We start from the raw sequence: 24,098 nt of genomic DNA, 5'->3' as shown, positions 1-24,098 counted from the left end.
TGTCGATCAATAATCGATACACATTTTAAAAAATCGATACTTTTGACTTATAAATTAAATGTCTAGAAATTATACAATTCACCCAAAATATATGCAGAAACAATTATTTATATCAAATGTGATGCTTTTGTTATATAGTGGAATTATTTCATAGCAATGGTGACAAATAATATTGTCTAGAAAAAATCATGCAGTGGACAAGACACTGTACAGAACATGTTTTTGACTGAAATCATTGAAACAGGTATGAAAATGAATGACAGACAAGTGAGTATAGGATATTATCGATATATCGGTGTATCGTTGATTTTAGTTACTTGATATGGATATATCGTTGATATGCTTTGCACTGAATCAATGACAGCTCTACTTATAAATGGATTGCCTTAAGACACAGTAATGATATCCTTTAGGAAAAGACCTTTCTGAAAATCAAACTAGCTTTGACCTTGACTTTTAAGTGACCTTGAAGGTGTAATTATTGAATTTTCACTTTTAAATTTTCAGATTTTTGGTAAAACTTTGTTATTAGTATACAATATGGAAATTATTAGTATCAACTTGAATAAACATGGCATATCAGTGCAATATTTCAATGCATCTGTGTGTGTGTGTCAAGATTGTTAACTCTCACAGTTTAAGTTTGACATAATTGTACGTCTTTTCTAACTTAAAAGATCTCTAAAAATGTACCTAAGTGGCTATAGCTTACTTACTTATGAATAAATTGTCCTCATACTGTGACACAACAATCCTTGAGGATAGACCACTTACATTGATCTTGAGTGATAAATGACTTTGACATTCAAGGTCAAGTGACTGATTTTTTTTTTGCCGTAACTGTCTATAAATTTTTTTTTTGCCGTAACTGTCTATAACGTTATTATTATACATCCTTTCCAATCTCGCCAACTCACAGACATATTAACTTGAACATGAAATATCAATATTGAAAACCTATTGTTTTCTTAATTGCTTTGTCATGTTTCTTGTCTATTAGCTCATCTATTTCAAAGTGGCCAAGTGGTTAACACATCAGACTTCATTCAAACAAGAAACTTTACACTCATTGCTTAGTACAGATTTGAAAGTGTGTCTATAAGCTTAAAGCCTCCTGCAATCAAACTAAAATGAATTCTGTATAAACTAAACTTAATGTGAACTATTTACTAATTTTAGCAATGAAGAATAAAGACTGTTATCTTTTCTTTCTATATATCTCAGGTTATCAATCTATGGCTATCATAGCCCTTTGTTAATATTGTGACCCAATTTTTAACATGAATTAATTTGATAAGTGCTCAATCATTGGTGGATGAAAGCAATGTTATTCTTCTAACATAATATAACATAATAGCACATATATTTAAGATGAATATTTAAGATGAATAATGTTTCAATATTCTGTAAAAATGTTGTAAAATAATAAAACAATTTATCTTCACCCTACTGGAGTCATCCTCCTTTGAATTTTATTAATACAGAAATCTAAGAAAACTCATATACTTGTTGTAAATTAAAATTGCTTGTTGTTTTCTTTTTGCCTATAAAAAAAAGGCAAAGTCATTTTTGTATTTTATTTATAGGTAGTTGTAGAACTCAAATGTAATTTCTTAAAATCAATGATATTGATACAATCAACCAGCAGTTTGAAGCCTGAATTATTTGTACAAGCAAAATGGGAGGAGCCTCAACTTCAACACAGTTTATTTGGCAGTAAAGACAAGGTACTTGACTTGTTCAAACTATGAAACATTTGTAAAACTGGTTGTCAGTTATTCAAATGTGTGAACATTTGTCTTTTCAAAATTCTTAGGGTTTGTGAACATTTATGCATATAAAAAGTCTATTGAAAATATAAGCTTACTCCTCAAAACAAACACATGTAGTTATTTTAGCATAAATTTGGTAGTACTGAATGCACATTTTTGGATGGGAGGGGGGTGGGGCAAAACATGAAGTTAGTTATGCTGACTTACAAACAATATGATTTACACACAGGCATATTTTTTTTAGCTCATCTGTCACAAAGTGACAGGGTGAGCTTTTTGTGATCGCTTTTTCGTCTGTCGTCCGTCCGTTGTCCGTCTGTCCGACGTCCCTCCGTCCGTAAACTTTTGCTTTAAATGACATCTCGTCATAAACCACTGAGCCAATTTCATCCAAACTTCACAGGAATGTTCCTTTGGTGGTCACCTTTAAAAATTGTTCAAAGAATTTAATTCCATGCAGAACTCTGATTGCCATGGCAACCGAAAGAAAAATCTTTAAATATCTTCTTTTAAACAACCCTAAGAGCTAGAGCTTAGATATTTGGCATGAAACATCTTATAGTGAGTGTCTACCAAGTTTGTTCAAATAAAAGCCCTGGGGTCAAAATTGGCCCCGCCCCAGGGAGTCATTGATTTTCCCTATATGCATATAGTAAAAACTTAAAAAATCTTCTTTAAAGAACCCAAAGAGCTAGAGCTAAGATATTTGGCATGAAACATCTTCTAGTGAGTGTCTACCAAGTTTGTTCAAATAAAAGCCCTGGGGTCAAAATTGGCCCCGCCCCAGGTGGTCATTGATTTTCCCTATATGCATATAGTAAAAACTTAAAAAATCTTCTTTTAAAGAACCCAATTAGCTAAAGTTAAGATATTTAGCATTAAACATGTTCTAATGGGTGTCTACCAAATTTGTTCAAATAAAAGCCCTGGGGTCAAAATTGGCCCCGCCCCGGGGGTCATTGATTTTCCTTATATGTGTATGGCAAAAACTTAAAAATCTTTTTTGAAAAAACCCATATAGCTAGAGTTTAGATATTAAGCATGAAACATCTTCTAATCAGTGTCTACAAAGTTTGTTCAAATAAAAGCCCCGGGGTCAAAATTGGCCCTGCCCCGGGGGTCATTGATTTTCCTTTTTTGTGTATAGCAAAAACTTAAAAATCTTCTTTGAAAAAAACCAAACAGCTAGAGTTTAGATATTAAGAATGAAACATCTTCTAGTGAGTGCACATGTCTACAAACTTTGTTCAAATAAAAGCCCGGGGGTCAACACTGGCCCTGCCCCAGGGGTGTCATTGTTTTTAACTATATGTGTATAGTAAAAACTTAAAAAATCTTCTTTTAAAAAAACCAATGAGCTAGAACTTAGATGTTTAGCATGAAACATCTTCTTACGGGTGTCTACCAAGTCTGTTCAAATAAACAAATAAAAGCCCTTGGTAAAAAATTGGCCCGGGGGGGGGGGGGCTATATATAGGTGAGCGACCTCAGGGCCATCATGGCCCTCTTGTTTAGTTTTATTATTCATCATACGTCAACATGGAAAGTTTTAAAGACGATCATGGGATGGATGTTCAGGAGTGTAGATTGTAGTGAGCTTGTCATTTGTTAACTAATGATCTGTTGTGTTTGATAAAATCACTTAGTCATGCACATTGTATTTAACAATAAAACAAGTATACAAGTCACTTTAGACCAAAATATTTATTAATACAAGTATATTTTTATTCTTATTTTTTTCTTGGGTTTCAGGATAGTGAAGATCTAGACAAACTGATTCCATGGGAACCCAAGCTTATAGTAATGAATATAGATGGTGCATTTGTTCTGAATCGTAAGACATTTGACATCAGATTTCATGAACCTGGTTATAAATGTCCAGTAGTCATAGAACTGTGGCGCTTCAAAGGATTCTTCAAAGAGAATCTTGAGCTGGAACATTTTCCTGTGGATGTACAGGTATTATACACTTTATCTTACTTTTACCAAAGTTCTTGCTGGTTGTGAGGTGGTTGTAAAGTTAAACCTCTGGTCAAAAAATATTTCTGGTAGCCTTAACTTGACACTGTGTCTGTCCTTCTTATATTTATTATGTTGCATGGTGTGAAAACATGCAGCTTGATTGGAACTGGAATCTGGGACCTTCAAAATACCATTCTGCAGCTTTACCAATAAAACTATTAATAAAAATCTTGAATAGGGGTGATACCTCAAATTCACCAAAGAACACAATATATTACGAAAATTTCTGACCCAGTTTGATTGAGTCTGTTCCTAATGAAAAAGTGCAACATCGCTCTCGCCTTAGAGCACCACTTATGCACTATTCAATCTTCAACACTTACATGCTGGAATCACAGATCCCAAAGGACTAGAAACATTGATGTGAGCCTTTGTAAGTCTGTTGCAAATTTCAAGGGTTATAACAAATAGCACTATCAGGACTAAGGCCTCCCAATTACACGTTTAAACGGATTTGTTTCGATTTTCATTCATAAACGTTTACAATATTTTTTTACCGTTTAATCGAAATGACCATATTGTCTTACAAAATTTCTTAATCATTGCCTGTAATATAGGGTTAACATTTATTTCGTGTTATAAAGTCTGCAGAGTCCCTTGGAACCGTTGGAGCCCTCGCCCTACCGGGCTCGGGCACCAACAGTTCCTCGGGACTCTGCAGACATTATAACACTGAAAAACGTGCGTTGACGCTATTATAGCATAAAATTTTAAAATAGATGCATGATGACGATTTAATACAAAACACATACATTAAATCCTTGCGCTTGACGGTATTTATCCAATTCTACATGTTTTACTTATGCGTTTTATTTTTCTGGGGCCAACATCTTTGCAGAACCGAACGAAATTTCGAATTTTAATTGATTTAACAAAGCTTAACATCGGAGATTTATTAACTTAAGAAAAAATACACATTTAATTACTCTACCCAAGACAAAACATGACCCTCAAAAAATTTCTAGAATTATTTCTGATTGACGGTAGAAAAAAGATCAATGACATCAGAATCATTTTTTTTTCAAGCACACAAGTTTATAACATGGTTCGCACGGGCCTTGAAAAGTCCTTGAATTTGGTTTCAACCTTGAAAAGTCCTTGAATTCAGGGTTGCCTTGAAAAAAACACTAAAATTGTCCTTGAATTTCAGTAAACCTCCTTGAATTTCGGTAAAATGCCTTGAAAATCCAAAAGGGTATAAAACCTGTCGCTGTAAAGGTCAGGCAAATTTTCCGCTACAAATCGGACATGTGAACGAAGGCAGCCCGATCGAGTGCGCCGATTTGGATCTGTTTCAGTAGTGTTTAGCCAGCTTTACGGTTTTGGCACGGATTTTAACAAGCACTTGTGTATGACGTCATCGCAAATTGTGTACAAAATGTCAGCTTCCATTGCGAAGTAAAAAATGGGAAAATACACTAAGAAATGTACGTTTCAGCTCAAATGGCTTCAACAATACAGTTGGGTAAAACAAGTTATACAAGACCCACGAAAAGCACAATGTACCATGTGTATGAAAACCATCGATTTGTCGCAAATGGGAGAGAGTGCATTAACATCGCATGTGAGGGGTGCAAAGCACCTAAAAAATCTAGACATCAAGTCGTCATTGACGAAGTGTGGCCTTGCATTTGTCAGACAGGAAGGAACTATAAATGTCAAAACTGAAAATTGCAGTAGATCTGATTCAAATAATAACATTGTGCCATCCCAATCCACAACGGAAACTGTGCATGACATGACAATACCACCCCCACCTACTTCTAGTAATCATTGATTTGTGACTGAATCAAACATTCTAAGAAAGGGCTTCAAAGAAAAGAAACTGGAAGTTGAGGAAATTGGAAGAGAAATCCAAAAAAGAAAGGAAAAACTAGATAGAGTTGTGTGAATTTACTCAATCACCTATATGTTACAGTTTTGGTGTTCATATATTCTACTGACTGTGCTGATTTTCTAAATATAGTCACTGTTTTGCAATTCTAGTCATTTGAACCTTAAATTGAAATACACATGTTTTATTTACATGTTTTATATCACAGATATGGTTGTAAAAGTATAATTTTAAATAAGATCAATTGCAATAAAAATGTATATCGCAGATATGGTTGTAAAAGTATAATTTTAAATAAGATCAATCGGGAAAAAAATGCCTTGAAAATGACAATTTTACCTTGAAAAGTCCTTGAAAAGTCCTTGAATTTTGATTTGAGAATTTGGTATGAACCATGTATAAAAAAAATCAGGCACTAAACATTATTCTCTCAAAGAAATATAAAGAGCATTTATCAATATAAACATCAATAAAACAACATTTTCTAATATTCATTTTGTGTTATCTTGTTTTGTAAGTTACTCGGAGGGTTTGTTTACATTGACAAAGGTCGGTTTCTTAGAAAGGGCGACAACTAAGATTAGCGGCGATGTCTATACGCCGTATCTCCGGCACAGTTACTTCATGCTGCTCGCTGTTACTTATGCGATTGATGCCTTCGAATCAATAATTTCAATATAACAAAAGCGCATGACTCTTTCGCAAACAAGGCCAATTTAATCTCATTTTTTTGTTTGTTTACTGGGCCCTGTATGTATTGCGCATAGGTAAAACTGGGCTATAACAAGAGCGCGTGATTATGTTAAATCATGATTTTGGTCCCGTTATAGCATGGGCAAAAGAGGGAAAAATAGCCGATTTTATGCTATAATTACAGTTATAATGCCGAATAAATTTCTTGCTATGCGCAGCTGAAAAATGTTTGTGTTGTAAAATATCTGGACGAGGAGAAAGCGTGAAACTGTGAGCTTGAGGCAGTAGTTTTACTGTAAATTAGCTGGTTTTATTCTGGAATTATCCAATAAACTTTAAATTTTTCATAAAATGGGGAAATATAGCTTAAATTTATGGTAAAGGCAAAAGAATATTACTCCCTTAAGCCAAATAATTAATTAATATGTACCAAAATTTACTTGACAAAAATGTAATAAAACTTTTAAAAATGTAGCTGTTTACTTAGATTAATGTTTTTATTAATTTTTTAGATTAATGTTTTTATTTATTTTTTACTTAATTGAATAAGAATTCTTCTTTATTTCATAAGTTATTTACAAATGCCTTTTTTTAATTAAAAATCAGTATGAATAGAATGAATATTACTGACGTCTTTAAAAAATGACTAAATGCTTATAGACAGTAAGTACAGTTTGAGTTATAAAGTATTTGATAATGAAAATTGGAAATACAATTATTGATGAAAACAAAAAATAATATTTATATAATATTAAAACAACATGAACTTAATAAAGAACACGAAATAGCATACATATTTACGTGTACAGTACATAGATAGGAAAATAACATAACTATACTTTTTTTATATAATAAATGTAGAAAGTCACATACCTGGAATTATCCAATAAACACTATTTTACAGTTGAACATAACAACTTCCCCTGCTTTGATTACTTTGGTCCCCAAAGTTTGAAAGAAAAAAATATTCTGACTCATACGAGGGCTGTTCAAAAAGTTCGTGGACTGCGGCTCTACTGGTCACATCTTTTAATTTGCGTATATGATTTTACAAGAGACATATACGAAAATATGTCCTTATTTAACAGTGAAAAAATCAATACAATATGTTTACAAATAACAATTCTGTGACAGTTACAAATCACAAGGGGTGCACAATCCGGCGCACGCTGTTGACGAAACAAAATGACGTTAGTGACGTCGCAATATAAATGAAACATTTTACCAGCGACATTGTTTCTTTTTAGTGTTCAATATCTGCGGATCATATACCAAAACCATTTTTCTGTGTGTGATGATGACCCGAGATATAAAGTGGTTCATCTTTTCGCTCCATTCTCCGTATAAAGGTCCGAGTGCCGCATAATTTCCGCTCTTTATCGGGATTTTTGAGTAATTTCGACACTTAACGGACAGTGTTATTAAGTTTAATTCAATTGTTGATTTATAGTATCAATTTGAAACCGCCCTCGTCCGATCTTTAAACAATATGATTATCAATGATAAAGAAAAAACATTTATCAACTGACAATCATTTTATGCGGTAAATCTACTGAATACCGGTTTAAATAGCATTAATTATCAAACGGACCAGAGTAAATACACGTAATACAAAAATAACTACAATTATTTATTGTAAATACGCATATATCCTGGTGAATGAAATAACATATTATTTTAATTAAATTAAATTGTTTTGTCAGAATTGAATGCAAAGATCCGATGCAGAAATTAAATATGTCGGACATATCGCAAACCTTTCATACTGTCTGGACTTCTGTAGATCTTTTGCAATTGACGTTACAAACGTCCCAACAATTTGCCGCTAAAAATTCTCCGTCACCCTTTCTGTCTGTGAGCATGTATTTGCCGTATTTAAATCGCTTGCGCGACCTGAAACTAAGAGACCTGCTCGCCAACCCATTGTTATTAGTTAATTTAATCACCTAATAAAATTATGAAGGAGTATCCCACATTTATTGGTAAAAATTTCCGAAAGAGCAAATTTCTAGTTTTTAAACGGGCTTTATACTTCCAAACTAACCCGTCTGTCTACTACTGCTCAAAACCTGTTTGTTCAGCTATACAACGTCCAATCGACGTCAAATTTCAGATTTATGTCATTTACATACTATAAGATGATTACTTGTAATTTACTTCATAAAACAATCACTCAGTTTGTTTCAACATTTGTTTATATTTAAACATTATATGAAAATTTCGGCGTGCGCCGATGTTGCGTTGCCATGGTTATTAAAGTGCACATAACTCGTAAAGGAAACAAAAGTTTACAATAAAAGTAAATCTTACTTTTAGAAATAAAGACACTCTTTCGTTTCATATCCACTAAGGGTGTTTTTATGAACCAAGTAAAAAATGACAGCAAAAATCCACGAACTTTTTGAACATACCTCGTAGGTATATTTTGGCGTTTCAGAAAATTATGTAAATATAAAACAAAAATCGTTATTATGCAAAGAAGTTACAATTGATCTAAGAAAATTTTGGTTTGAAGTTGGATCTTATCAATTCTAGTGGTTTATTCCAAATTAAAAAACGGAAAATGGATGTTTACAACCCTCCACACAGCATTACCCTGCAAAAAATTGCTTGTGACATAATAAATTTTTGGTAAAAAATGGGGATACCATGCAGAAAATGTTTGCCGACTCAATTGTAATGAGCCCTGAACATTCTTTATTTGTACATGTATTAAAAAAAGAAAGTAAGTCTTCATTTGGCGACTCAAATGCATGGTGTATATAGTACTTAACAGTACCACCATTTAAACGGTATCGTTTCGGTCCTTAGCAATAGTGTAAACGGTAAAAATTGTAAATTTGGGGGCCTTTATCAGGACAAGACCAGTGTGTAAACAACTTTTGTTGTGAATACCAGGATCTGACAACATCAAATTTAAAATGTTAGATTATATATATTTTAGGCATTAACAATACCTTTCATTTCTGGATTCCTGTATCTGACAATATCTCTATCTAGCATTTTAAAATCTAGGATCTGACAGTTGTTTATTATGCATTCTACTTACCATTTCATATTTTGTCTTGAGTTCCAAGAGCTGTCATCATTTTCAATTTCATCATAAGTTTGATATTTTTCAGTATTTCAAGAACATAAGAACCTGTCTCATATCCTTTTGCAATTTTGCCCTTAATATTCTTATAAGACTTTGAATATTTAAATATTTCCGAATATTAAATTCATTATTTTAATGTCATTATTTTTGGGATTCAAGGATCTGACAATATCTATATCCACTGAAAGATCTGACAAGGAAGTTGACCTTATAGAAGATCAGACATCACTAAGTTCTATCAACACTAAAGCATTCATGGACCAGGAGTGGAGTCTATACAAACATATAGAAACATCAAGGGATTTCACAACTGTTGAATACTGCAGTTCTACTGTGCACCCAATTGTACATGCACAATGCAGAGTTGCTAGAAAGATGGGCTATTTTGTGTGGAATATAATCTTCATTATGGTAAGTTTGTGAGGAGAGAAAATGTAGGTTTTAGTGCTCATCTGTTCAGTTCAGTATTAGAAATAAAAGATTGCCTGTTTGCACAGCAAAGTTAAAAATTGGTTGGGCAAGTTGGTCATCCCTGGGCAAGTGTATTTCCCCCAACCCCCCACCCCCAAAAATAAAAAAATATCCATTCCTTTTTGTCTCTGCTGTCTTAGCCATTATCTTGATTCCCATGAAAATATTAAAATGCACACATTTGACCTGTCATTAAAACAGATGATGTCATATTATGTAAATATTCCTTTCTGACCAAATTCCAGGCTATTTGGACCAAAATACTAGATTCTAGGGTGTTTAGAAGGTTTTTTTCCAGATTTTGGCTGTGTGAACTAGTTTCTGGCCTCAGATGACCTATATTCAAACTTGAGCTAAAATCATCTAAACAACCTTTCTGACAAAATATCCAAGATAGTGAAACTGAAAATGTTTCCTTTTAGTGTTTTTCCATATTTGGGCTGTGGGATCTAATTTTGACCCCATGTGACCCATCTTCAGACTTTACCTAGAAATCCCCTAAACAACTTTCTGACCAGTTTCCAAGGTATATCATTTGGACTGGAATAGAAGCCTCTCAAATGCTAACAAGGTTTTTAGTATATTTTCTGTGTGACCATATGTTGACCCAAGGTGACTCATATTTAAACTTGACCAAGAAATCACCTTAATAATCTGAGACTGTCCGACCAATTTCCAGGATATTTTGACTAAAACGTTAGCCTCCAGAGTGTTTTAAAGCTTTTTATGCTCCCCGAAAAATTTCGGGGGAGCATATAGTCGGCGCCTTGTCCGTCTGTCCGTCCGTCTGTCCGTCCGTTGTCTTGTCCGGAGCATAACTTGAAAACCCATGGAGATAATTTGTTGAAACTTCATACACTGGTAGAGGGCATTGAGGGGGAGTGCAGTGTCAAAGAACCATAACTCTATTTTGCCCGGTTTTTGAATTATCTCCCCTTATAGAAAAATCTTGTCCGGGGCATAACTCTAAAACTATAAGAGATATCAACATGAAACTTTGTAGGTGAATAGATCTCAATGGGTAGATGTGCAGTGCATAAGAACAATAACTCTTTTTGTCCTAATTTTGGAGTTATTGCCCTTTGTTAATTTTAACACTTTGAACTTTGTCCGGAACATAACTCTAAAACTATAAGAGATATCAAGATGAAACATTGTAGGTAGATAGATCTCATTGAGTAGAGGTGCAGTGCAAAAGAACCATAACTCTGTTAAGCCTCATTTTTGAATTATCTCCCCTTATAGAAAAATCTTGTCCGGGGCATAACTCTAAAACTATAAGAGATATCAACATGAAACTTTGTAGGTGAATAGATCTCAATGGGTAGATGTGCAGTGCATAAGAACAATAACTCTTTTTGTCCTAATTTTGGAGTTATTGCCCTTTGTTAATTTTAACACTTTGAACTTTGTCCGGAACATAACTCTAAAACTATAAGAGATATCAAGATGAAATATTGTAGGTAGATAGATCTCATTGAGTAGAGGTGCAGTGCAAAAGAACCATAACTCTGTTAAGCCTCATTTTTTAATAATCTCCCCTTTTAGAAAAATCTTGTCCAGGACATAGCTGTAAAACTATAAGAGATATCAACATGAAACTTTGTAGGTGAATAGATCTCAATGGGTAGATGTGCAGTGCATAAGAACAATAACTCTTTTTGTCCTAATTTTGGAGTTATTGCCCTTTGTTAATTTTAACACTTTGAACTTTGTCCGGAACATAACTCTAAAACTATAAGAGATATCAAGATGAAACATTGTAGGTAGATAGATCTCATTGAGTAGAGGTGCAGTGCAAAAGAACCATAACTCTGTTAAGCCTCATTTTTTAATAATCTCCCCTTTTAGAAAAATCTTGTCCAGGACATAGCTGTAAAACTATAAGAGATATCAACATGAAACTTTGTAGGTAGATATATCTCAATGGGTAGATGTGCAGTGCACAAGAATCATAACTCTGCCTTGCCTAATTCTGGAGTTATTGCCCTTTGTTTATTTTTACTTTTTGAAGTTGTCCGGGACATAACTCGGAAATCATAAGAGATATCATCAAGAAACTTTGTAGGTTGATAGATCACATTGATTAGAAGTGCAGTGCAAAGAACAGTAACTCTGCCTTGCCTAATCTTGGACTTTAAACTTTTTCCATGGACATAACTCTAAAACTTCATGAGGTGTACTTTCCTGTGTCCAAAACCTATTCGGGGAGCATCACCCGGCTCAAACCGGGCTCTTGTTTTTTTTGGGCTTTCTGACCTAATTTTTTACCCCAGATGTATCGACCTAGGGTTATAAATCATTTGAACAATTTCCAGGATAGTTAGGCTGAAAATTTTACCTCTTAAGTGTTTGCAAGGTTTCTTCCATATTTGGACTCTATGACCTAGTTTTTTACCCAGCTGACCCAAATTCAAACTTGACCTAAAAATCATCTAAACGACCTTCCTGATCAATTTCCAGGATATTTTGAATGGAGTAGTAGCCTCTAGAGTGTTAAAAAAGTTGTTTTTTTATATTTGGACTTTGATGGCCTATATTGTGAACTTGAAGTAAAATCTTTCTGACCAATTTCAGGATAGTTAGGCTGAAAATTGTAACCCCTAGAGTGTTAACAATTTTTTTTTTTCATATTTGCGCTATGTGACCTAGTTTTTGACCCCAAATTTAAACTTAATCATGAAACCATCTGGACAACCTTTCTGACAAATTTTCAGGATAATTGGGCTGCAAATGCTTCTTCTAGAGTGTTAACTTCAACGACCCTGAAAGCTCACAATTTTGATATCAGAAAGCTCTGGAACATGTGTTCTGCACATTGTCTCATTATAAGTTTTATATTTCTGCCAAAAAGTTTAAAAGTTTCTTTCTTTAAAAGTTCAGTCTCTTTTGTACCAATAGGTACAAAAGAGGCAGAACGGATATGAAATTATGAAATTTAAACAAAATTATCTTGAGTTTGATCTGAGGAAGGTGAAACCTGTGCTGCTCTGTGCATCATCTAATTATGGAAGTTGTTTCAATTTGCTTCAACCAGTTCAAAAGATACAGACCCGCATAACAATATACACTAAAAAAATTTCAGGTCTAGCCTGCGCTTGACTGTGGCTACACAACTCATCTATGGGAAATTAACTGATCATTTTGTTTATAGCATAATGCACTGGTTAATGCTATTTGTATTTGTCACACATAAGAGACTCAGAGACTCAGGATTATTTCAACATACTGGTAATTAAAAGCAGATTTAAGTACGATTTGACATTTTCCAAAGAATTTAATTTTGCTGACCGAGAATGAGTACTCAGTACATGACATATTTTAGAATCAGTTATGTCTGAATACGGTGATTTGTTCAGGGGCGTAGGCATACTCCCTGGTAAAAGCAAATTACACCTTCCTGATGACGCTATTCCAGTAATTACACCTGCGAGACGTGTACTGAATCATTCAAATCAAGACATAAGCTAGAGCCAATGGTCAGAGAGGAAATTATAACGCCAGTGAGGGAACCTACAGACTGGGTAAACCTCATTGTAGTGGTAGAAAAACCAAACGGAAAATCACGTATTTGCCTAAACCCAAAACAGCCTGATGACGCAATACATAGACTTCATTATGCACATCAACACTTGACGAACTTAACAGCAAAGCTTCCTGGAGCTAAATTCTTTAGTATGTTACATCTTACTCATGCATATTGGTCTGTACAACTAGACAAACAATCGTCTAAAGTTACAACATTTGCCACTCCTTTCGGTAGATACAGGTACTTATAAGGTTACCATACGGTATATCATCATCAAATGATATATTTTGTCAAAAGGTCAATCAGATATTTGAAGGAATAAATGGAACACTCTTGTTGATGATAAATATTTTGTCAAAAGGTCAATCAGATATTTGAAGGAATAAATGGAATACACCCAGAGTGTTTTAAAGCTTTTTATGCTCCCCGAAAAATTTCGGGGGAGCATATAGTCGGCGCCTTGTCCTGTCTGTTTATTTGTTTATTCTTGGAAGATGTCGAGTGTTGCCCCTATCCGGCTCTTGTTTGTTATACTACTAAACCAGACATGAAGTGGCCAGTAAGAAACATTTTTAGAGTGCAGGTGTGTCATCTCAACTGCTGATACTTCATATTGTGGCACACAACTTAAAAACGTTTCAAACTAATTCTGATGTATAATTCATCTGCACCCACAATGAACTTTGCTTCAATAAATTTCATAAAGAAAAAAAATTCTCATTAATGTAGTAGAAGAAAGTGCCAGTCCTATTGGTATATGTTCTAAATTCAAATAAAGAAGTTATTAAAGCTACATTCACATCGGTTGTCACTGTATTTATTTGCTGTCTTGGTATATTTGCCCTTAAAGAACTGTTTATTCTTAGTATTCAATTACTGTTGTATATCTGAAATGTTTCTCAAAAGTTGATCAAAAATATTCCTCTACTTGTCCGGCATTATGTGGCTCTATAGCAAGCCTGTTTAAATTCAATAAATAATATGTGTTGTGATCTTGCGTATATTTCAGTTATTGATCATCAGTCTAACTTTTGCTGCATACACTATAGAGCACGCAAATGCTGATAGAATAAATGTGACTATTACCCTATTCCTGACTGCAGTTGCCTTTAAATTAGTTGTGAAACAAAGCTTACCAACTATATCATACCTTACATACCTGGTAAGTAGGTTGCTTTTACATCTCAAATTGTTTTACTTTTGTTTGCTTTCAGTTGTTGATTATCAGTTTGACGTTTGCTGCATTCACGATTGACTTCAACAGTGCCGATAGACTCACTGTCACCATCACTCTGTTTCTCACTGCTGTAGCATTTAAGTTGGTTGTCAAACAAAGCCTGCCTACCATCTCATACCTTACTTATCTTGTAAGTGATTTTTAGTCAAACTACATGTAATGTTAAATATCATCTCCTCTACTTAGTAAAAAAATAAAATTCTCCTTAATAGCCCTTAATTGAAATTACTTCTTTTTCCTGTAAATCTTCTCTCTTACTTCACCTGTTTAAAGGTTTGAATGTATTTGAAATATTCAATCTTATTTCTCTGAAAAACAAGGGTTATATCTTCACAAGGTAAGAAAAATGTGCTGACTGAATGTATGTTTTGGTTTTATTACAGGATGTATATGTGATAGCAGCCCTGATATTCCTTGGTCTACAAGCTGCCCAGAATGCTACAATGAATGCTCTTGGTCATTTTCTGATAAAAGAGCAGGTACAATACTATGACAAATGGTCCATGGTTCTAATGGCAATTGTTCTCATTGTCTTCCATATATTATTTGCACTGTTCATCTACCGAACTGTAAGTATAACAGGTTTCACTGTATATAGATATAACTTTTGTGTTAACAATTTTTCTCAACTTCTGATTACCATGTGTTGTACTTTGAAAATTGAGTCACTATTTACAGACCTTTCTAAAAGGGATAGATACCAGGGCTTTTTTATAAATAAGTCATACCTGTGAAAAATGATAAGGAGAGTCCTTCAAAACATTCACCATTGACCTCTGCAGGACTTTTCCAGCCTCAGAATTCATTTCGAAAAAGCATTTTTGAACTGTTCTTTGGGTGTGTTGTTTATACACTGGTAGAGAGTCCTTCGGATGACACTACAATTTTCTCGCCGTTGACCGTGAAGGCAATATTTGATGTATGGATATAAGTTAACCAAAAGTCACAAGGAGAGAGGACAGGACTATAAACATATGACACATTTAGGCCTGATATGTCACTTATCTCCTCCACAGTATATCTTTCATCTCCATCAACTATGGCTTTGACATTGGTGATGTCTTTTTCAGAGGTAGAAGAAATTGGCTGCCCATGGTGGGGATCATCCTTTATCATTAGTTGTAACCTTCCTTAAACATTGACAACCACCTGGCAATTGTACAATATGGAGGGGCATTTTCTCCATAAACTAAATCTAGACCTGTTTTATTTCTGACCCAATAACACAGGAATTTTGCAATGAGCTCTAAATGACCTGCTCAAATTTTATTGCATGTTCAAACCATGCTTTGACTTTATATCATGCAATTTTTTTAGTTGACACATTTGTGAATTGTCTGTTTGAACCTTTTAATTATCATCTAAAAATGTCATTATTTAATAAAGTACAAATAGAAGTCTTAGCAGAAATATCAATGAATCTTGGAATCATATATTTTCAAGATACAGGGCTTTTTTTCCTTCTATAGCAGGGGCTGTTTATAGGGCTGCTTCCCCAAAGAAAGATTCTTTAAAATCATACAGTTTTTTCCCAAAATTGAATTAACATTTTTTTTTCTTCCTCTTTTGAAAAAAATACCTTGTAATTTTTCCCAAAAGCTAAGGGCAGGCTTGGCTGCTTAATTTTTTGAGCTTCTTTTCCCCTTCAGGAGGCCACAGGTTGTTATGAAATTTGAAAAAAAGTCACTGAGATATAAATGAATATGCATCTGATACTTAATTGTGTTCTTCCTAAAATTTTAAAATTACATATTTTAACATCCATATGTATATTACCTTTATTTTCAGGCATCAAAGCGAAGAAGAATTATGGAAGAAAAGGACAGAATTTACCTTGTATGTACCTTAAAGTTTAAAAACAATACAAATTTTAAGTAAAAAATTAATGTCAAAATTTTATCAAGGATTTTACTAAAAGGATGATTATAGTGGAAATACAATTTTTTGCCATTCATATATACATTTGACAAATGTTCAAAATACTCCTAAAATTGCACGGTATTTTGTACATGAAGTTAAATTGTCTTTATTGTTTCTTTTTTAAATATTGACAGATTTTTAACACCTGCTAAACAGAATTTTATAGAATATCTATGGGGTGAAAAAAATGTGCACTGACAGACTTGGATTTGAACCAGGGACCCTTGGAATACTGTTCTGCGGCTTTTCAGCTTTACTGGCTGAGCTATTTTACTGCTTACACATCTTTTTCCTAAACAGTGAACAGTTTTGAACTGTGACATACTTCCTTGCTATATTGAAATTCATTTTTTCGAATTTCTTAGGCTTATTAATCAAAGTTTGAGTTTTATGCAGTAACAACCTCATGTTGGGCGCCAAATGTCACAGGATGAGAAAAATGTGCAGTTTCAACTGTTTGACAGGGACTTGAACCCGTGACCCTTGGAACAACATTCCATGGCTTTACCATCTGAGCTATTTGGCCTGTTACAATTTTTTTTTTGTAATTGAGCTTTTTTTTTATATATAAAACACTAGGGGATCCTGTGCAATTGTTACTTAAGTGGACTGTGAATGTTTACTTACATTGGGTATTTTGATGAATGGAAAAATTGTCTAATACTGATTCATTTCATCATCAGGCAGGTGTCTAGATGCTCACTGCAACACACAATTTATGAAATTTTCTGATCTTATTTAAAGGGGCTCATCTTTCAATATGAGTGTAGCTAAATACTAATACTAGTATAACTTAAATGTTACTGCTTTGTAATGACGTTGTCCAAAAATAGAACAGATTGTCACAGGTTTTCTTCAGAAAAAAATATTGTCATAAAACACCAAATTTTTAAGTTTTTATGAATTACACATTTCCGGCAGCGGCGTCCCCTTAAGCTTGTCCGGAGCATAAGCCAGTCATTATAAGTCGGATTGACTTCAAACTTGCATGCATGCTTCTTATAATGACCATAAGTGCAGTGCATAAGAACTGGTACTCTGCACTTCTTAATTTTTAGTTATTGCCCTTTGTTAATTTTCATACTTTATTTTTGTCTGGGCCATTTCTCCTAATGTATAAAAGCTATGTACATGAAACTTCATACAATGAGATATCTCATTAAGAAGAAGTGCAGTGCACAAGAGCCGGTACTCTGCATTTCTTATTTTTTGAGTTATTGCCCTTTGTTAATTTTCATAATTTATTTTTGTCCAGGCCATTTCTCCTGAAGTATAAAAGCTATGGACATGAAACTTCATAGGATGAAAGATCTCATTAAGAAAAAGTGCAGTGCACAAGAGCCGGTACTCTGCATTTCTTATTTTTTGAGTTATTGCCCTTTGTTAATTTTCATACTTTATTTTTGTCCAGGCCATTTCTCTTAAAGTGTAAAAGCTATGGACATGAACCTATATAGGATGATAGATCTCATTAAGAAAAAGTGCAGTGCACAAGAAATGGTACTCTGCATTTCTTATTTTTTGAGTTATTGCCCTTTGTTAATTTTCATACTTTATTTTTGTCCAGGCCATTTTTCCTAAAATATAAAAGCTATAGATATGAAACTTCATAGGATGATAGATCTCATTAAGAAGAAGTACAGTGCACAAGAACTGGTACTCTGCATTTCTTATTTTTTGAGTTATTGCACTTTGTTAATTTTCATACTTTATTTTTGTCCATGCCATTTCTCCTAAAGTATAAAAGCTATGGTCTTTAAACTTTATAGGATGATAGGCTTCATTAAGAAAAAGTGCAGTGTACAAGAAATGGTACTCTGCATTTCTTATTTTTGAGTTATTTTCCTTTATTAATTTTCATACTTTATTTTTAGTCCAGGCCATTTCTCATAAATTATAAAAGCTATGGACAAGAAACTTCATAGGATGATAGATCTTATTGATAAGAAGTGCAGTGCACAGAAACTGCTGCTCTGCTCTTCTTATTTTTTGAGTTATTGCCCTTTGTTAATTTTCATATTTCATTTTTGTTCTGGCCATTTCTCCTAAACTATATTGTTCACAAGGTGACACATCAGACTCGCGGAGTTCTAGTTTTTATTTACCCTAAATCAAGCATTGTATCATATTGTGTTCACAAATTCATTTATTGGAATGTTCTAGCTTTTTGTCAAAATGAATGTTAAACAAAATAGGCCGATTGTGAAGATGATTTGTAAACTTGAGTCTGAAGAATTTATAATAGCTGCTTATTTATATCAAAAGCTTTGATCATTTTATGGTCATAGATTAGCATTCTGGTATGGTCTTGTAAAGGCATTCTTTAATTGTATCTGTTTAGAATTTACTGAATTTTATTTTTCAGGGAAAGAGAGAGTTTCTAGAGAGATATGGTACCCTGCCACCAAGATATGAGAGCTGTTACAACGATTCTAGTGATGACTCAATCATTCCAGGGAGGAAAATGAAAGTAGTTCTGCCAAGATAAAAAATTTCAGCATCTAAAATTGCAATATGAATATTTATTTTAGCTCATCATATTCATCACATACCATTTTGTATTTTTTCTAAACAGTATAATCAAAACTTATATAATTGTTTATATATAGTTGTTGAACATACTCTTTTCAAACTTTTTATTTTAAAGATTTTTACATTGCAGTTGAATTTTAGGTCACATGGGGACTAAGTGCTTAAATTTGGCCAAATCTTAAATCATGGTCACAATGTGTCCAAAACAAGTTTGATGTTTGTTGAAAATTTATTTTTTTACTAAATTGTGCAAATAAATTTTTATCTATTCTTGATTAAACATTGTTAACAAATTTAAATCAAATTGAAGATGTCACATCAACAGTGCAAAACAAGTTCACTTCATACTTAAGAGATAAAATATTATTTAAACTGAAATGATAAAATATGTATGGAATTTTTACCTTGTTCAAGAAAAAAAAGTTTTTACCTGTTGTCTGATCATTATATGCAAGAAAATTTTTATTTTATTTAAACCTGCCAGAAATTTTTTTGTTAAACCTAATGTTTTGATTATCAGTATTTGTTTTTATCCAATAGCCTGTTTCTGCATTATATATGGAAATTATGCACAGCAAAATCATATGATATTGGGCAAACCACAGGTGGGACTGGAACCACAGGTGTCTGGATTGCCGGTACAGTATGCTAACCACTTCACCACAGCAACTGTGTGTTTTCTTATGCTAATTGTAGTAATTAACCTTTACTCACTGGCAAATTACTAAAACCATCTTTTACTTCTGTTGCTTTTTTAGTAAAAATATCATGATTTAATATTTTGTATGGAAGTCAAATTTATTTGCATTGTTTATATTTATTTGCATTGTAGCTTGAATATTCGCAGAATAATCGAGCTAGTGCAGTCACCCATTTGTCGGCGTCGGCATCCCTGTGGTTAAGTTTTTGCATGTAAGCTGGTATCTCCATAACAAATGAAGGGAATGGATTGAAACTTCACACACATGTTCTCTGTGATTATCTAACGTGATTGGCACAAGTGCCATAACTCTGATTGCCTTTTTGCATAATAATGCCCTTTTTTTGACTTACAAATTCTTGGTTAAGTTTTTGCATGTAAGCTGCTATCTTCAAAACAACTGAAAGAAATGGATTGAAACTTCACACACTTGTTGTCTGTGATTATCTTACATGATTATCACAAGTCCCATAACTCTGTTTTGTTTTTTTGCATAATTATTCCCCATTTTTGTCTTACAAATTCTTGGTTAAGTTTTTGCTTGTAAGCAAGTATCTCCATAACTACTGGAGGGAATGGATTGAAACTTCACACACTTGTTCTCTGTGATTATCTAACATGATTAGCACAAGTCCCATAGCTCTGATTAGCTTATTTGCATAATTATGCCCCATTTTCAACTTAAAAATTCTTGGTTAAGTTTTTAGCTCAACTATTCGATAAGAATAAGTAGAGCTATTGTAGTCACCCGAGCGTGGATTAAAACTTTTACACACTTGTTTTAAATGATTATATTATATGATTGGCACAAGTCCCATAACTCTGATTTGCTTTTTTGCATAATTATGCCCCATTTTTACTTAGAAATTCTTGGTTAAGTTTTTGTGAGTAAGCAAGTATCTCCATAACTATTGAAAGAAATGGATTGAAACTTCACACACTTGTTGTCTGTGATTATCTTACATGATTATCACAAGTCCCATAACTCTGATTTGATTTTTTCTTGCATAATTATGCCCCTTTTTCGGCTTAGAAATTCTAGGTAAAGTTTTTGCTGGTAAGCTGGTATCTCCATAACTACTGAAGGGTTTGTGCCTTTTTTGGAACAATTTTATGCATTCATTATAATAAAGCAGTGATTAATTCAATTAAACATCTTAATAACAAGCCTTTGTGCCTTTTCGGACAATTTTATGTATTCATATATTTAGCATTATTATACTCAATGAAACACCCTTGTGACAACTATTTTGAATAGTCGAGTGTTACTGTCCTCTGACAGTTCTTGTTTGACAGATAATTTCACATGCAGTGTGACACCTTCAGATGATTAGCATCTATAATGCTTTAAAACCATTATTCAAACATTATAAAACTTATATTGCCGTTTCTAAATATTGAAAATTTTTTTATTCATTTCTGAGACATAATGTACCTTTAAAGTTAGTTAATCTAGTCATATATGCAGTATGAATTATCTTCTCTGACTGCTCACCTGAGTACAACATGTTCAAGGTGAGCTGATTGTGATTTCCCTGTGTCTGTTGTCCAGCAGATTTTGATGAAACTTTACAGAAATACTAAATATTAAGTGATCTTTGTAAAATGATTTCAGTTTCCTAAATCAGATGACCACCAAAGCCCAAAAATAGAATTAGGCCTTAAACAACATACCTTCCACAATGATGCACAAAACAATAATTAAATTATTACAGTTTGCTGAACCAGATGGCTTCCTGGGAGATAAATATGCAAAAATGACATAAACCTTTATAACAAAATAGGAACTGCCTAATAATGAAATCTTTTCCATGTAAACCGTATATCAGAAGTTGGGTAATTAAGGGCTGTCATGGCCCTCTTATTAGTTCAATATTAGCTCAACAGCTAATTAACAACTTACAGTTGCCTAGTTCTAAGTTTTTGGTAAAAAGTGTAGCCGTAACTCTAAACAAAATTGATGATTTAGAACTTCTGTTCTACAGCAAAAATGAAAAAATTAATATATAAAAAATCCTATATAAATAAAAAATTATAAATAGTTTTAAAGAAAGACTTTTTATAATTTATCGTTCAATATTGCTTTGTAAATAATGAGCTCAAAATGAAAATTGATATCTATTTTCTAAACAAGAAATATATGAATATGTATATAGATGTATATATATTAAATCTTAAAGCTGCATGCCTCCAAATGAGCCAAAATATTTCAAGAAAATCAAACTTGAGAAAAAAGTACAGAGATTTTAAGAATAGTAAAAAGATTTAATAGAAAGGGTATTATTTGCGTGTTATGTTCAATTTGCAGTAATTTTCACCATATTTTCTACTGCATTACTAATGCAGTAAGTGATATTTTTGCATATTTTGACATCTTTTTGGTAATTTACATTGGTTGTGAGTGTTATTTGCCATGTGTAAATTGATTTCTTTGTTCACTTGACAATATTTTACTTGGTAATACATTTCAGAATTTTCATGAAAATTAGCATGAATCTGGAGTCGTGCTACTTTAAAATGATAGATATACCTTTCTTCGGATTATTTTAAAACTAAATATATATTGTTATCTGTGTGTATTTAGCAGGTACTTAAATGATATTGTGATAAAAAAATCTGCTTCTTTTTTTTTGTTATTGATTTTTTGACTAGTTTAGTTGATAAACATGGCAGAGAATGTGTATAATAACTAGCTTACTGTGATGAGAAATGTTTTATATGAAAATTTTTACAATATTGATATTGAGATGTTATTGCATGACAAAAGAAATGTTTCAAAGTTCAGGTTATTTTACCTTTTGTATGTAAAAATTATTATGTTGTTTGTCTGTTAATAATTTAATCATATAAGTTGCTATTAAAAATATAATAAAGAAAAACAGACTGTCGCTTCATTAACATTTTTTAGATTGTATATTTATTAAACTGGTTGTGAAGTGACAGTACCTCCTAATTTCAACACTGATTGGCAGTTTGAACCAAGTACTTGTATCTTATGCTTTACAATTGGATAAAAAAAATTATCACCCTATTTCCACATTGTTTTTCATGATGTCCAGGACTTTCTCTCAGTTTTGGGAACAGTACCTGAACAAGAGGAAATTTTCATGTTGTTTTCCATTGTAAGTGGAATTTCAAGCCATTTAGGATTTAGAACATATCTCTATTTCAAGTTCACTTTGGATTGCGCTTTGCACTCTTGAAATTATTTGAAAATTCACAAATTATTATACCCCTACCAAATATTTTAACTTGGCACTTCAAAGCAGTATCACAATACAACTGTCTTTGTCAAGTTTCATAACTCTTGATAGGTAGTTTGACAGAATTATGCCCCTTTTTTAACTTGGTAAATATCCAAAAATGTACCAAAAAGGCTAATGCTTTAATGAATGAACTTCAAACTTGGACACAACAATCCTTTGGAATATTCCTTCAAAATGACCAGACTGACCTTGACCTTGACTAAGTTGAGTCATAAATGACTGACCTCCAAGGTCAAGATATTTTGATTTTTGCTATTTTTTGCCATAACTGGCTTGAAATGTGTTATTTCAAATGAATTGTCTTCATATTTAGACAGAACATTCTTAAATACGGTAGCTAGGACAAGACATTTTTGAAGATCAAACTAAATTTGACATTCACTTTTTAATGACCTTGACCTTGAAGTTATACTTTTTTCACTTGTTTTTAGCTCGACTATACAAAGGATATAGAGAGCTGTCCTACTCTCCCTGGCCTCCGCATCCAGATTTCAGATTAAAGTTTTGGTGCAGTAAAATATTTTTCTGTATAACTTTTTAATTTCTTAAAGTATCAACTTCAAATATATGTTCCTTATCACCAACCACAACTTACCGTATGTGACAAGGTCTATATATCTAGCACCAATATTTTCAGATTATCTCCACTTGATCTTAGAATTTTCCTTAAAAAATATTATTTTTTACAGTTACTTCATTATTTCTTAAGGGATCAACTTCATACTTCAAATATATGTTCCTTATCATCAACCACTTGTAATGTGACAAGGTTCATAACTCTAGCACCAATATCGCAAGAATTATCTGCCCATAAACTTAGATTTTTTTTATTTAAAAACGTTTTTTTTACTATAACTTTAGTTTTAAAGGTATCTACCTCAAACTTCAAATACTTATCTCTAATTTCCTCAATTACATCTTATGTGACAAGGTTCATAACTCTTGAAGCAATAGTTTCAGATATATCTTTTCTTTAAGAAATATTATAACTTCTTTACTTTTTAAGGTTTCTACTTCAAACTGCA

At 32.9% G+C, this 24,098-nt stretch overlaps 1 protein-coding gene across 2 annotated transcripts in view; it reads left to right on the top strand.

Annotated features, from left to right (window-relative positions):
* Positions 1-22,688, top strand: part of LOC132714517 (gamma-aminobutyric acid receptor subunit beta-like) — a 32,350-nt gene extending 9,662 nt beyond the window's left edge. Inside the window, exons 3-9 of one of the 2 annotated variants that reach the window (XM_060697422.1) lie at positions 1,587-1,727; positions 3,525-3,731; positions 9,578-9,829; positions 14,428-14,580; positions 15,039-15,224; positions 16,444-16,491; positions 18,941-22,688. In XM_060697422.1, the coding sequence (XP_060553405.1) occupies positions 1,587-1,727; positions 3,525-3,731; positions 9,578-9,829; positions 14,428-14,580; positions 15,039-15,224; positions 16,444-16,491; positions 18,941-19,063 (1,110 nt within the window). In that variant the 3' untranslated portion in view covers positions 19,064-22,688. Of the gene's footprint in view, positions 1-1,586; positions 1,728-3,524; positions 3,732-9,577; positions 9,830-14,427; positions 14,581-14,632; positions 14,786-15,038; positions 15,225-16,443; positions 16,492-18,940 lie in introns of both variants that reach the window. The other variant, XM_060697416.1, reaches the window with a different exon arrangement.
* Positions 22,689-24,098: the final 1,410 nt, after the last annotated feature.

Source organism: Ruditapes philippinarum, unplaced genomic scaffold (genome assembly GCF_026571515.1).
Source record: "Ruditapes philippinarum isolate M1 unplaced genomic scaffold, ASM2657151v2 ctg3524_1_1_1_1, whole genome shotgun sequence".
NCBI lineage: Eukaryota > Metazoa > Mollusca > Bivalvia > Venerida > Veneridae > Ruditapes > Ruditapes philippinarum.
The sequence above is the reverse complement of the archived record's forward strand: the minus strand, read 5'-3'. Positions and strand labels throughout refer to the sequence as shown.